The sequence below is a fragment of the Macadamia integrifolia genome, chromosome 9, assembly GCF_013358625.1.
Source record: "Macadamia integrifolia cultivar HAES 741 chromosome 9, SCU_Mint_v3, whole genome shotgun sequence".
Taxonomy (NCBI): domain Eukaryota; kingdom Viridiplantae; phylum Streptophyta; class Magnoliopsida; order Proteales; family Proteaceae; genus Macadamia; species Macadamia integrifolia.
The window spans coordinates 8982439-8997280 of NC_056565.1; the positions used below are offsets into that span (position 1 = coordinate 8982439).

The 14842-nt window shown below is 36.8% G+C and overlaps 2 protein-coding genes across 4 annotated transcripts in view; both read left to right on the top strand.

The window, feature by feature from the left end:
- Window positions 1-3983, top strand: part of LOC122087967 (delta(12)-fatty-acid desaturase FAD2-like) — a 6078-nt gene extending 2095 nt beyond the window's left edge. Inside the window, exons 2-3 of one of the 3 annotated variants that reach the window (XM_042657103.1) lie at window positions 441-596; window positions 2466-3983. In XM_042657103.1, coding sequence (XP_042513037.1) covers window positions 2500-3651 — 1152 coding nt within the window. In that variant the 5' untranslated portion in view covers window positions 441-596; window positions 2466-2499 and the 3' untranslated portion in view covers window positions 3652-3983. Of the gene's footprint in view, window positions 1-440; window positions 597-1579; window positions 1599-2465 lie in introns of those variants that run through there. The other 2 variants (XM_042657104.1, XM_042657102.1) reach the window with 2 other exon arrangements.
- An 8654-nt stretch (window positions 3984-12637) lies between these two features.
- Window positions 12638-13472, top strand: LOC122087960 (VQ motif-containing protein 17-like). The gene has a single exon (XM_042657096.1). It carries the CDS (start codon window positions 12730-12732, stop codon window positions 13249-13251), a length of 522 nt encoding a protein of 173 aa, XP_042513030.1. The 5' UTR covers window positions 12638-12729; the 3' UTR covers window positions 13252-13472.
- The last annotated feature ends 1370 nt before the right edge of the window (window positions 13473-14842 follow it).

The following is a 14842-nucleotide window of genomic DNA, read 5'->3' on the forward strand; positions in this document are numbered from 1 at the left end:
TAAATGGACCGAATAATTCGGTTTAATTCGGATTCGGTCCGAATTATTCGCGATTTATATTCATTTTGGAAAAAGTCGCGAATTTTAAAGAATTTTATTTTTAATTCGGATTCGGTCCGAATTTTTGATAAAATTCTTTAAAATTCGGTTCGGCCGAATAATTCACGAATTATTCGGCCGAATTGATAACTATGGTCCTTACTAACAGTTTGCAACTAAAAAAAATCATGCTCGCCAGTTGATGTTTTTAAGTTCAAAGATCATAAGTTGTGCCTAATTTGATAGTGATAGGAGTTAATTGAAGCCATAGAATAATGCTATGTGGTGGGATTTTTTTTTTGGGTAGAAATATGGTGGCTTTTTTTTTTTGGTATGAAATATGGTGGGTTTCGTGTTAGTGAAGTGCGTAGCTGGAGATGAGCTGATGAGATATTTTTTAGGAAAAGGGCAGTCCTCGAGCATCATGCATCTAATGGATTCATTGTTTTGCTGGGTCTCCCACAAGTATGGATGACATACAAAAGGGCAGACCTTTTGTATGGGATGACACTAACCAAGTGGCCATGCAAGTAGTGGCACTCGCAAATTGGGGTTCGGTGAGTGCTGTTTTTAGTGATCCTTTATATCCTTTTGAAATAATCTCTTTTTTATTATTATTATTATTTTTATTTTAAGAGAGATGGGCCAGTCATTTTGCATCTCATGTTCTTAAACATAAGAACCACGCTTATCAAGAAAAAGGTTTGCACGTCTTTGTAGGCCCAGCACGCTGGTGGTGCATTGTCTCCCTTGTCTCCTTTTAAAATTTCTTCTTTGCCTTTCTTGTATAATATGCTTCATCCTTTATCTTGATTGGCGTTGTCTGCTAACATGCAGCATATGAGAAATACCCATGTCTTTTCCATAATCACTAACTCGGTCAAGATATGACCCTTTGATTGTACACTTCTGGTTGACATCGACTATGTCACTATAGTGACTTAAAGCCCATTCACCTTTGCTTTAGGAAAATTCGATCATTAATATTATTAGGAAGAGAGATCACAACTAAGTTGGATAGCCCCACCACGACATAGAACCAATGAGAGTTTGCATGAAGCAACCAAACATAGATGGAATTTTTCATTTTACACGTGGGTGGTCATTTTGGCCATCCTTATTTTCCTTATCATTATTTGGGCGGTATTCCTTTGAGTTATTCTTTGTTATCATACGTGAAAAGCGTTGGTCAATTTGGGTGGTGGACCTTGGGATTTTCCTTTGTTATCATGCTAAAAAAGCGTTTTGACTAGTGCCTTAGTGGATGGGAGACATCTCTCTCTTTTGTTAGTGTTGTGTCATGTGAATTTTCAAATTCACATGCGAATATTTACGTTTGAAATTTGAGGGAAATGGCTTCTACACTTGTACAAGACCTAGTCAACATCCTCTTTTTGGTTCATGTATAAAAGATAGAAAAACATAAGAGTGGGAACGGGAGTCATGCTCCTGCTCCGCAAATTTTCTTCCTTCAATTGGGTCCCGGGACATTGGGTTTGGTATGTGTTATAGTCACCAAGGCTGTTCTGCCATCTTCAATCGCTTATTTCTTGAGATTGGTAACTATCAGTCTTCCTCCAAAATTATTTTCTAGCATATGATGAAATGTATATAAGCTATATATGTGATGCATCAGTGGGTGCATAACATGGAAAACATGTGCACACATTTAAAAGCTAATTATCATGTAATTGTAGAAAAAATATCTAGTTTTTTACCCTAAAAGAATAGGGTTACAATTGCTCGTCATCACATCTCTATAAGATGGTGTTAATTGAAAATTTTCATATTAAATATTTACATATAAATTATTAAAATACTTTCATACCATTTGACTTCTTTAACAATCGATTGTAATTAATACTCTCATGCATACTATGGAATACAAAATATCGTACTCCAACAATAATATTGTGAAAGTCCAATTTTTTGATGGGTCTATCAATCGCTGTGGTTGGGTCCTGGATGCCACTGGCATTCAATAAGGAAATAAGTTGGATTCAGGTCCATTATTTGGTTGATATCTCTATAGGCCCGTCTTACCCATACTACACCAGGAATTGGGTCAGAAGTCTGTCATCGTTTGGTAGAAGTTACAAACTCCAACTAGAAATTTAGTAATTTCAATGGAAAAATAAATGCATCCATTCTCGGGACAACTCAGTACGATTGGTTTCTACTTTGAAAATGCCAGTCGTTAACTCATGACTCACGCTAAGTATTAACACATGACTCACGCTAAGTAGTAATGTTTCACAGATCACACAGCTACTTTCTCTTATTAATCGCAATTAAATTTCCTTTTATTTTAAGATATGTTTGATGGCTATTTTGCTCTTATCGTTTTATTTATTTTTTATTTCTTATAAGTTATCATTCCTAACAAGCTTGACATTTTAGTATTTAACGTGCCTTCTTCTGTGCAGAGCCTCCCATCTCAAGACACCATACGCAGCGAGAATGGGCGCCGGTGGTAACATGCCCCTACCCACACCTAGGAATAAGGGAGAACACGACGCCCTCAAGAGAGTCCCATACTCCAAACCCCAATTCACGCTAGGCGAAATCAAGAAAGCAATTCCACCCCACTGCTTCCAACGCTCAGTCCTCCGTTCCTTTTCATATGTGGTCTATGACCTCACCATCGTCTCCCTCCTCTACTATATCGCCACCACTTACTTCCAACACCTTCCAACCCCAATCTCCTTCGTAGCCTGGCCCATCTACTGGGCGGTCCAAGGCTGCGTCCTAACTGGTATCTGGGTCATCGCCCACGAGTGCGGCCACCACGCTTTCAGCGACCACCAGTGGCTCGACGACACCGTGGGACTCATCCTCCACTCCTTCCTCCTCGTCCCTTACTTCTCTTGGAAGTACAGCCACCGTCGCCACCACTCCAACACAGGTTCCATGGAGCGGGACGAGGTCTTCGTCCCCAAGCCCAAGTCCAGCCTCGCTTGGTATTCCAAGTACCTCAACAACCCACCTGGCCGACTCCTCACTATCACCATCACTCTCACCCTCGGCTGGCCTCTTTACTTAGCCTTCAACGTCTCCGGCCGCCACTACGAACGCTTCGCCTGCCATTACGACCCTTACGGCCCTATCTACTCCGACCGCGAACGCCTCCAGATCTGCATCTCCGACGTCGGTGTCCTCGCCGTCTCTTACGGGCTGCTCCGCCTCGTCTCCGCCAAAGGGCTCGCTTGGGTCATGTGCATGTACGGCGTGCCATTGTTGATCGTGAATGGGTTCCTGGTCTTGATAACATACTTACAGCACACTCACCCGTCGCTGCCACACTACGACTCATCGGAATGGGACTGGCTTAGGGGAGCATTGGCCACGGTGGATAGGGATTATGGAGTGTTGAACAAGGTCTTCCATAACATCACTGACACCCACGTCGCTCACCATCTGATCTCCACCATGCCGCATTACCATGCCATGGAAGCAACCAAGGCTATCAAGCCCATACTTGGGGATTATTACCAATTTGATGGGACGCCCATATACAAGGCTGTGTGGAGAGAGACCAAGCACTGTATTTACGTGGAGGCCGATGATGGTTTGAAGGACAAAGGGATCTTCTGGTACAACAACAAGCTTTGAGTTTGTTACTGTTGGGATCAGCAAGAGGTTACCTTTTAATTTTAGGGATCAGCTCTTCTTCTCATCTATCTTCTCTATATAAGGGTCAAACAAAACCAGAAAAAGGGGGAAATGGTACGAGTAGGCAGTAGCTTGTGGCGTTGGGTTTGTATTTGAAGATCTCTTTACCTGAACCATGCAAGAAGCTACGAAAATGGTAGGCTTTAGCATGGATATGGTACTTTTGTCCACTCCATTTCAGTGGTTTGAGTTAGTATTGAAGAACTTTATTCTGTTTTAAGAAATATTGGTAGCAACAATAAATTATAGATATCTCAACTAGTTGGATTGAACAATTTCATGCAAACTTGTATAGGCTCACATTAGCTATTATTGGGCTTTTCTTTTGCCCTTTCCAAGCTCTTCGTGTATGGTGTTCCTTCCATGTGCGTGTCAATAAAATTAAGGGTTTTAAAGGGGGGTTCCAATTTTGTTTTCCTGCTACAATTGAGCTAAGTCAACTATGGCCCTAATAAGGCCAGCCCATACAATAGGGCCAGGCCCTTATACTGGTTCTCATTTTGAAAATGTGAAAGGCTAATGTGACCAACAAATGGATGTAGACAGAAACCTCTAAGATGGCCATAATTAAATTCTTACCTTCGACAAAAATTTGAACCTTTATTTACAAGACAAAGAGGACTATGCTGAATTAGGGAGGGTAGGGCTTACTTGTCAATAAAATTTGGGCTGCAGTAGACATGCACAGTGTCAGTTATGAAGTCCTGATACAAGGCAAGGATCTCAACTCTCAAGACTTCGTCTCCTTGATTCCACAACCACCTGCAAGAGTTCCAACTAACTGTGCTATAATTGCTCTCAAATTACTTGGTGATCACCAAGGATATTGTTGGGTTAGGCCTCGGTTGGAGAAATGAATCAAATTGAGCCCAACCCCAGTCCGGCCCAACTCATTTTGGTTCAAAGCTTACCCGGATTTCGGCCACACTTGCTCCCCTACTTGGTAATGTGAAACAACTTCATAGCACTATCAGGATGATGCTGGTACTAATCTTTTCTTGATACACCTATTGGATAGATAATTATGCAAAAACCTCATACAAAAGATTAACACTAAATGCCTATAGTATTGAAGTAAAGCATCTTTCAATAAGTTTTTGAAGAATCAATTCAAACTGCTGATTTGCTGTCCAAACATTCGAGATTATAAATGAAGATGACTTATGCCTTTGGAGCTCATCTTTTTATTTGGTAGAGCCTTTGGAGCTCATCAACATCCATTAATCCTTAGCTTTACTGGATTCAAATATACAAGAGACGTCAAGTAAATCATCGTAACAGCCCACATATAGTATTGAAATGGAATTTTGATGTTATTAGAGATGTTGCGGAGTCATAGAGGTATAGAGCCAAGCCATGTTGCCGCCACATAGGGATTACATAGGATCTTGGATGCATCTTAATATACCCTTGAGTCACCTACACCTAACGTTTTACGGCTTTCTTATTGGACTCTCAGGTGATATTTTGTTTGCTATTCAACTTCTTTTATACACTTTTCTCCACCTTTTTTTTCCCATCTCTCTTCGAAGCTCTTTTTCCCTTCCATTCTTTTATTGAGGTCGAGGCTCATGCCTTGTATTCTTTATTACATAGGGATAGTTTCAGATATTTGTATTTCTTTATTTTCTTTTTAAATTGATAGTGATGAAGAGTTATGGACTACAAAGAAATTTTGTGTTGGTTTTTACGGGAAAAAAAAATCATTTGTTATTCATTATAGACTTTGAAAAAGAGATGAGAGCTATTTATTGTCGATCTAATAGTAAACAGCGGCCAAGCCAAGGGAAGATGGAACTCCTAAGACTGAATTGCATGGGAGGATAGGAGGTTGGGCGGGTCCAATAAACGCCGATTTCAGAGCTACACAAGGGGTCTCAGACTGATTCATGGGGACCTTCTTCGCCAGTATCTGCTGGGAATCCGAGTCATCCATTATGTCTGGTGCACCCACCCGAAGGATCTTAAGTTGGATACAAAATCAAGACTTGGGGAGAAAAAGACCAGAAAAACTTTGTCCAAATTTAAACTGACATCTACAACCGTCTTATATCCACTTGGTGATTTGGGTTTCACATTTAATCTTATATCGGTATGGGTATGATTAATAAAACACACCATAACGTATTGATATCATATCAAATACCAAACCTAATAGACTTGGTATGGAATTGGTATGAGGATCCTATAACAATTCAATATTTGGTATGGTATTGATATGAGATATATATATATATATATGTAATATATCGAACCAAAACCGTATCAAATATCAAGAATCGAATTGATACCCTTACACGTGAGACACAATAGAGCTGAAATTGTGAATGCGTAAACCATGAGTCCTCTATTTACATGTCAAATTTGAGTCAAAACAGAGTTTTCCAAACGGAAAAATAAATTTTTAAACTTATGCGAATACACATGGTTGAATTAAAGTTTAAAATTCAATGTATGATCATTGTTGATCATTTTTAAAATACCGATTTAATTGAAATTGTCACATCATTTTTTCATATGAAAAAACTAATTTATATATTTCTTTTAGAAAAAAAATGTCAAGGCGATGCAAATTGAATGAGTATGGAGTCCAAACTCGGGAAACAATGAGACTTGCTTGTATTTAAATTAGACTACCTATATGAATCACCCAAGGATCCCAACTGTAGATGGTGTTAGAAATATTGTAAAATATTGACTAGTTTTCAGCCGCCTCCCCCCGGTGGGGGCTGGGAACCCCACCTAGCTAAGCTTTATTCCTAACGATTTGGTCATAAGAAAACAACTAAAACACAGAAGTATATGGGTGCATGGACGAAGGCTTCAAATTACAACTTGCTTCTACTAAGAGGATGAAAGCTCACATGGATTGATTTTTTCTTTTAATAAAATAGAATAGATAATTACCATCAGTCCATTCCATCGAGAAGACAAAGAAATTAAGAGGATGCTTGAGATTCAATGGATTAAAAGGCTAAAACATGTCAGTTTCTATCTCTATCTTTATGACAAGGGACAAAAATAATAATAATGTGAAAATGATGTACATATTTCTGGTCATTCACGTGCTCTCACACTATCTTCCCCTCCCTGATCATGTGGGCCATTTATGTATAAACAAATGGGCATTCTTTCTTGTGAGTATGTTGGTTTAGCGTGGAAGATGCCAATAAATATAGATAGAATTCCAAGGTTATTCGTATTTTGGAAACTTTATGTAAGGTAGAATTTGGTTTTTTGGAGGGTGATAGTGGAAAAGTTGACAGATAAGTCACTCTTAATGTCACTCTATGGAACCTTACATGAGATTTTCACTTCATACTCATCGTTCAATTCTTTGAAAGTTATTGGATGGCATGTAAATTTTTCTTCCAAAATAATTTACCCAAAAAATTGTGAACATCTTACTACTTTGTATAGGTTCTTTTCAAATAAAAAAAAAAGTTTCAATTCTTATCTTTTTATTAGTAAAATATGTTTATCTAAATTCGTAATTTCTAACTCCTTATCACAATAAATAATTTCAACTCCCTTAGGGTGCTCGAAACTGGTACAAAATCATTTTATGTACACAATAATGTTTTTAGTTCATCCAACTACTCACATAAATATGTAAAACGGACATTTCCTAATTTGGATGGCCACTTGCAATATTTATTCCATTTTATATATAAAGTTAAACAATCATCTGTAAATGGTATTAAAAATGAACAAGCTTTATTAAAAAAACAAATCTACAGGTATAAATAGGTATAAGAAATTATTTCAAAGGATTAATTATACTTTTAATTGTTACTATAGAGAAAGAAAAAAAAAATACTCTTTTATTTTCTTTCAATTTTAATCAAGGAAGTGTCTTTAGAACTTGACACCTTCTTTTAATTGCCCCGTGTCTTATTCCTATATCATCATGTTATTATCAAAAGGTGTCATTGTCATGTATATTTTTTAACGTATTTGAAATACCAATATTATCCTCATTGGAAAATAATAAAAAGACAAAAAAATAAGGTTACAGATTATTTGACATCTTTAGAGATATCAATAAGAAAAACCTTTTAATTAATCATCATCTATTTCATTAAAATCAATCTTTTCATCTCCCTATTGCATTGAAAATTTTCATCCAGTTAGAATGTTTGAAAAAAAAAAAAATAATTCATTTTATGCAAATTAGTTAATGAGTACATGAAATAGCACAGATAATATTGGTCCTAAACTAAAAATAGTCGCACCAAAAAAATAAAAAATAAAAAAACGGAATATTAATTCATAGTGAGAGGCACCATATTCCAACCCATATGTGTAGATGGATACTATTTTTTTTCAGTAAGTAATGGATGATAATATTTAATAATAAAGCCAAAAAAAGTAGTATTTATTGAAACATTACAGATTTTGATGCTTTTCAAGCTTACCTTGGCTTTGACATCTTTTTTCTTTCTTTTCCCAATTCTTTAGAAGATAATTCTTGACAATAACATCTACGTGGTACTAACATCACTTATAAATAAAAAAATATGCCAAAATATGCCTACCATGTTGTCACTTCATTCATTAGTTATAATCTATAGCATTATAATGAAATTGTCGTTTTATCAGTTGTAAAATATTAAAATGGAATCACCCATAGGCTATTGAAAAGTTTAGGTATATTGCTGATATGTTGTAAGCTAGCACACATTGTGTCTATTTCTCCTTTAAAAAAATCTTCCTCATACCAAATAAAAATGGTAACTGTTACATTATAAATAGATCAGAAAAAATACATAATTTGAAATAAGAATATTATTGGTTGGCAACTATATATTAACTTAATCCTTTACATTGGGAGTTCAGTTTCCTTTATGGGTGAGGGTATGTCATAGAATCAACCATATAAGAAGAGGTTTACAAATCTAAACAATTAAAAATCCTTTATTTAATTATTTATTTATTTATATTCTCAATCTTTCCACACGGTTTGGATATATATCCTATAATTTTCAAAGAAATCTTAACGCGTAGACCACAAGACATCACCACCAAGAAACAAAAGGACTATAAAAGATCTGGGATAAGCTTCCTCAAGACACCATTGTGGAGAGAACAATGTACTCCGTATCAATAATGATACAGAGAATGATATCATCCACATGAAACCCACATGATTTCTTATTCAACATCACAACACTTAAATATGATGTTTTCCCTTTCTTTTTATACTTCATTTTAGATGATTCTGGGCCCAGCTCCTTTTGAAGTTTGTAAATCTCTCTCTCTCTCTCTTTCTGTGTGTATGTGTTTGGTGAAGAACATGCAGAGCATAAACATAGTATCATCTGGGTTGGCAATGCAGGAAGCTGTTTGAAAAGGGAAGGATATGGCGTGGACTTGGAAGTCCATCTCACATCATCATTCTGATGATATCTCAACCAACTGAAATATATGATATTATGATATCTAAGCATGGCCCACCCAAGTGATCATCCGGTCATGCCCTCGTATCCAGGACCTGGTCCCCTGCCTTCCAGCCAAGCAACTGTCTGGTCCCTCCTGGACCACCCTTTCTTCTCAGTACTCTTCTCCATGATCCTTGAATATACTAACCCTTGCACCTAGCCCACACATACAGTAGTAGATGGTAATATGGTTAGTTACTATGGTACCACTGTGGGCCATCCATTTGTTCCATTGATTAATCTATACCATTAGATTATGGTAACCCATCTTATCTTACCTCAGTCCTATAACCCACCATATCATAATTTGTAGAATGGGTAAATGGAATTTTTGCAAAGCTCAGCTTCCAAAAGGAGTACTTGAAGCCTCAATGAGCAATGGCCTTCACCTAACCCAAACGAATATATTCCAATCACCCAAATCAGTAACCAACCCCTTCTGATCTTATATACCTTAGCTAGAACTGGTCAAATGAAGGACTCCCACTGAAGCCATTACTGTAAAAAAACAATAGTAAAAGAAGAAAAGCTTCCCAAGAAAAATGAAAATTAAGGGTGTAATGACTAAGGTATGTAATAGTAAGAGAGACACGTTGGCGTTGGGGTTGGGGTTGGGGTTTGGGTTTGGGTTTCGTGATGGTTACTTTGAACCACACAAGCTAAGTGCTACACACGTGCACACACAATACAATAGAAATAGATAATTAATGACATAATAGCTCTACTGCTAATAAGAAGCAGACGAGATGGGTCCTTGTAAAATCTTGTAGATATCGTCTCTTGATGAGCAGAAGGGATCAAATGATGAATACCAGATAATCTCCCTCCTCACTGTCTCTGCAGTCATTCAGTCCTCTTCAGTACGTAAAAGTAAAAGTGAGGTACTCTCACATTCAGTTGAGACTTCGGATCATACCTGCTCCATCACGATTCACGTCTGCAATCCCCCCCCCCCCCCCCCCCCCCCCTCTTCCCAACGTGCACCATATCACCGTACCATATCCTTCCTCTCTCTCTCTCTCTCTCTCTCTCTCTCTCTCTCTCTCTCTCTCTCTCTCGTGGTTTTGCTAAGCTTCACCTGTACAGTAGCACTAGAGATAAAAGGAGTAATTAAGCGGTAAAATTGAAAAACTAAAGGGAGTAAGTTTCAGTTTCTCTATACAATTTAGAAAATTCTGTTTTTTTATTCCCACCCACCACGCGGATTCTAATGGTGCTAAGTTGTTGGAACTGGAAGAGAAGAAAATTTTATTACCAAAAAAAATGAAAAACACAATGAAATTACTAGGATCACCTTGTGTTAGAGCAAACACCAAGAAAATGTGAAATAAACAGACAGATCCGCACAATACATAGATTTAATGAGGTTCATATATCGGTGTGGTGTGCTATGTCCTCGGGCGAAAAAGAAGATATTTCATTATGCAGAAGAGAGATTACACTCAAGCAGCGATGAGAAAACTTGTCCTGAAACCCTAGCTTGAAAAAATCCTCCAAAATACAATGACTTGCTCAACAAGATAATAACACATTATATATTCTAAGACAGTTGATCTAGTCGAACCATACGGCTCAATCCCTCTGCTTTCATCACATATCTCAGAACCACACTGGGAGCTAGTAGGGCCACCTACACTCATCACACATACCCAAATATGATAGAGTTCGTTGCAACGACCTCCTCCACTTGATGACTCGATATGGGTTATAAAATTGCAATTCATGGTTTACAATATTGGCATCCGTTACATATCAGTCATTTTCCTTATTTTCTGAATTTTTTTTTTTTTTCAATTCCATAAAAATTGGTTCAGACCCTAGTTAGTTAATTCGCGTTTAAAACGCGTTTAAAACGGCGTCCCGTTTTTTTGCTGTTTTAAACGCCGTTTGCCGAATTTTCACAGAAATTCGGTAAAAAACGGGAACGGGGCTATTGAAAGTTTTTTTGCCTTTTTAAACGCCGTCCCGTTTTTTTGACAGTAAAAAAACGGATTTTGAAAAATATAAACGTTTTAAAATAGAAACGTTTAAAACGGGGCTATTTTTTTTTATTGTTATCTAGGTATTTAGAGAATTATTATGCCAATTTATGTCTATATATTGCCCTTTTTTTGACACCGTATTATTTAAATATAAACGTTTAAAACACGTATCGTCCGTTTTTTGTTTTTTATTTTTTCCCGTTTTTACCGTATTTGACCGTATTTTTGACCGTCCCGTTCACGTTTTGATCCGTTTAAAACATGCCCGTACCGAACAATGTTTTTTTGCCGTTCCCGTTTTAACTAACAGAGGTTCAGACCGACCGTATTCAACTAATATGAAACTAATCAAAATTTCTGTGGAAATCCAACAAAAGCCATCAAGAATTAAATTAGTATTTTGATTTACAGAAACTACAGGGTTGAAAGTAACTGAGAGGTACAGCACTTCAATTGTCAGTATATGTCGGTGGATTTTTATCCTTGGGATGGAATTTCTAATCCATCTGTGGCTGACCTTTTTTTTTTTTTTTTTTTTTGGGTAGGATTTTTGGCTGACTTACATGAAACTACCCATCATTAAATTTGATCATTTTAATGTCAAATCGACTTAAGTCATATGAAAAACAACTGAGAATTTATTTTCTTTTCATTGAAATAACAACTACAATTGAACCACCATATTTTCACTATTAATCCGAATTGAATTTGTTCAAGATTTTTTTTTTTTATAAGTAAACTTTGTTTATTAATAGAAAAAAGAAAAATACAAAGAAAGGCAGGCAACTTGTTCCGGTCTCATATTAGTTTATGAGGGTTGATCCTACATCGATTTCTTATGGGAATCGATATGGGTTGATATGGTCTTAGATCCCCTCACCTTATAAGTCGATTTATGGGATTGGGTTCTTCCAGTGGAGCAGAGTGAAAGCTCCTTAGAAAGGGCTACCTGATCCAGAATGGACCGTCATAGACATCAGGTTCGAAAGTATGGTGGTATGTTACGAATCCGAAAACGTGGTGGTATATTACGAACTCATATCAGTTTATGGGGACTGATCCCACATCCACATCAATTTTCATATATGAAAATTGATATGAATTAATATGATCTTGAATCCCATTTTAAACAAGCATGATAACCCCTTCATAACAGATGTAAAACATCTATATCACAATCACATTAATTTTTTAAAATATTCAGTCATTCTATGAAAACTGATTCTTCATCTCTCTATGATATACCAGATTTTACACCGGTACTGCATGAGCATACTTGCTATACCACATATGTTCTTAGAAAGCCATTTACTTGCTTTATTGTCTTTTCTGGGCTGATGTCATATTACGATTCATCCAATCCTTACTCCCAGCAGACAGCTTCTTTTGCTTTACAAATTATTGATTTTCTGTTATCATTTGTCAATAAACAATTCAGCACAAATTCCCCATCTATTTAAACCCCTCTCCCCCCTTGTTCTTCCAGACGAACCAATACCCTCCTCCCTCAATCATCTCTCTCTCTCTCTCTCTCTCTCTCTCTCTCTCTCTCTCTCTGTGCCATCAGAGATTCAAAATTGAGTTTAGTTGAAGCAATGAAGGAGATGATGAAGCCTCACGCATGTGATCAGTCCAATACAACTTCCCCAGCACTAGGCATGCACAAAGGTTCACACCTGATATCAAAATTCCAGCCAAAAATCCGTATAGTTCACATATTTGCACCAGAGATCATAAAGACTGACGTCGCCAATTTCAGAGAGCTAGTCCAAAGACTCACCGGAATGCCCACTCATGACCACCACAAGCGCAGCAACAACAACAAGAAGAAGAAAGCAAATAATACTGTAATTAGCAGCAGAGAAGAGTCATCACTGATGATTTCTAGCCTCATGCCACCCAAAACGAGAGATCTGCAAGATGGGTTTCAGAGAATTAAGGAAGAGGATGAGGAAAGAGAGATGTGGGGAGGAGGTGAAAATTCGAGTGGGTTCTTTAGTGGGTTGGGAGATTTGGAAGGTTTTATTCAAGGGCTTAGTACTGATCAATTCCCTTTGCTTCCTTCAAATTCTTCTCACATGGAAGTGCTTGGCCTTGGAGAAACACATCTTCCATAGATAATTAGAAAATATATACTACTACTTTTCATGGGTTGGATTAATCTGGTAGGTGATTCTCTAATGTGAGATCCTGTTGTTGGTTTTCAAAAATGTTCTTCTGACAGAATTCTCTTTCTCATCCCCTTTGACCCTCTCCCAAAGTTCACAGTCCTCACATCTCTGTTGTAAATATATGTGGGACCAATGCAACATTAATACCAGTGGGTACTGATTTCGTATCTCTGTTGAGCTATACCACATTACTTCTCTATTCTTTGATTTATTTCTTGTCTTTGCATTCTGAGGCAGTGAATGAATTCGGTTTCTTTCTTTCTCATCTTTTCTTTTCTGACTGAGTTGGTTTGAGGCTTTTCTTAATCCCCATTAGGGGCTTTTCTTTTTATCTTATTTTTTAAAATAATTTAAGATAAAAAACATATTGATAGTTTTTAGGGGCCACATCAGTAGAGCACAGGTTCCTAGGAGGTCATGGATTCAATTCTAGTGTGACCTTGTGTTTTAGGCCCTTAAAGCCCATTTCCCTCCCCATTTATTTTGATTTAAAAAAATTAAATTTTATGATACTAAATGAAAAAAAAAAAAAAAAAAAGATTATAACTTCTTAATTTGTCATCAACACCACCAGTATTTTTCTTATATAATTTATGTACAGTAACAATTTTTTCAAGAGATTCTTTGCAGAAAATATTACTTTCAACGACCTCCTCTTCTCTTCTATCTTGCTTTTTTTTCTTTTTTTCTCTCTCCCCTCTCTGTTATATATCAGTATCTATGGGTAGTTATTTTTCAAGAAAAATTCCAAGAATTTTGGGAAATAACTCTTCCTTTATTGGACTTGACCTATGTTGGATTGGAGAGAGAGAGAGATTTTCCGTCTCCTTATCCATTATACTACTATGATAAGAGTTTTATTTTTTCACAACTCATTAACATGTCTAATATATAATTTAGATTGTATATATTTTATAGGAATCAATTACGTGATAAATCAATAGAACTGGTTTTGCAATCGTGCTGTTTTGGTGGGGCGCCTCACCAAATAGGAAATTGGAGAATATGCCATTTATGCTAAGCACATAAGCTTTTCTTTTCTTTTCTTTTCTTTTTTTTCTTGCAATTATCATGCCATGTTATATTATTTGCTTTTCTTTGTTTCTTTATGGAATATTGGGAAGTCGCATCACACTCTTTCAAGTTGGTGAAAACATTATTACAATTCATAATCACAACAGTTCTTATTCATTTGATTGTTTAAAGGGGTTTAAGGGGAGGTTCCTGACAAGGCCAGCGTGGGGGAAATCTCTCAGGCCACATCAGTAAAGAAATGGTATTTTATAGTAGGGTAATTTACAGCGCCACCCTCTGGAGAATGTCAATATTATAGGAACACCCGCTCTCTTTCACCAAATTAAATTTAGACCCCCTACCGTCAGTCTCTATTACAGAATATACCAAGAATGCTGACATCGGCAATTCATTTTTTTTTTTAAATGCCATTTTGCCCTTAAAAATAATGAAGTATCGAAATTACCCTCATTACTTGTAGTCCCCAAATCGATTTCACCACAACCCTAACTCACTCTCACTT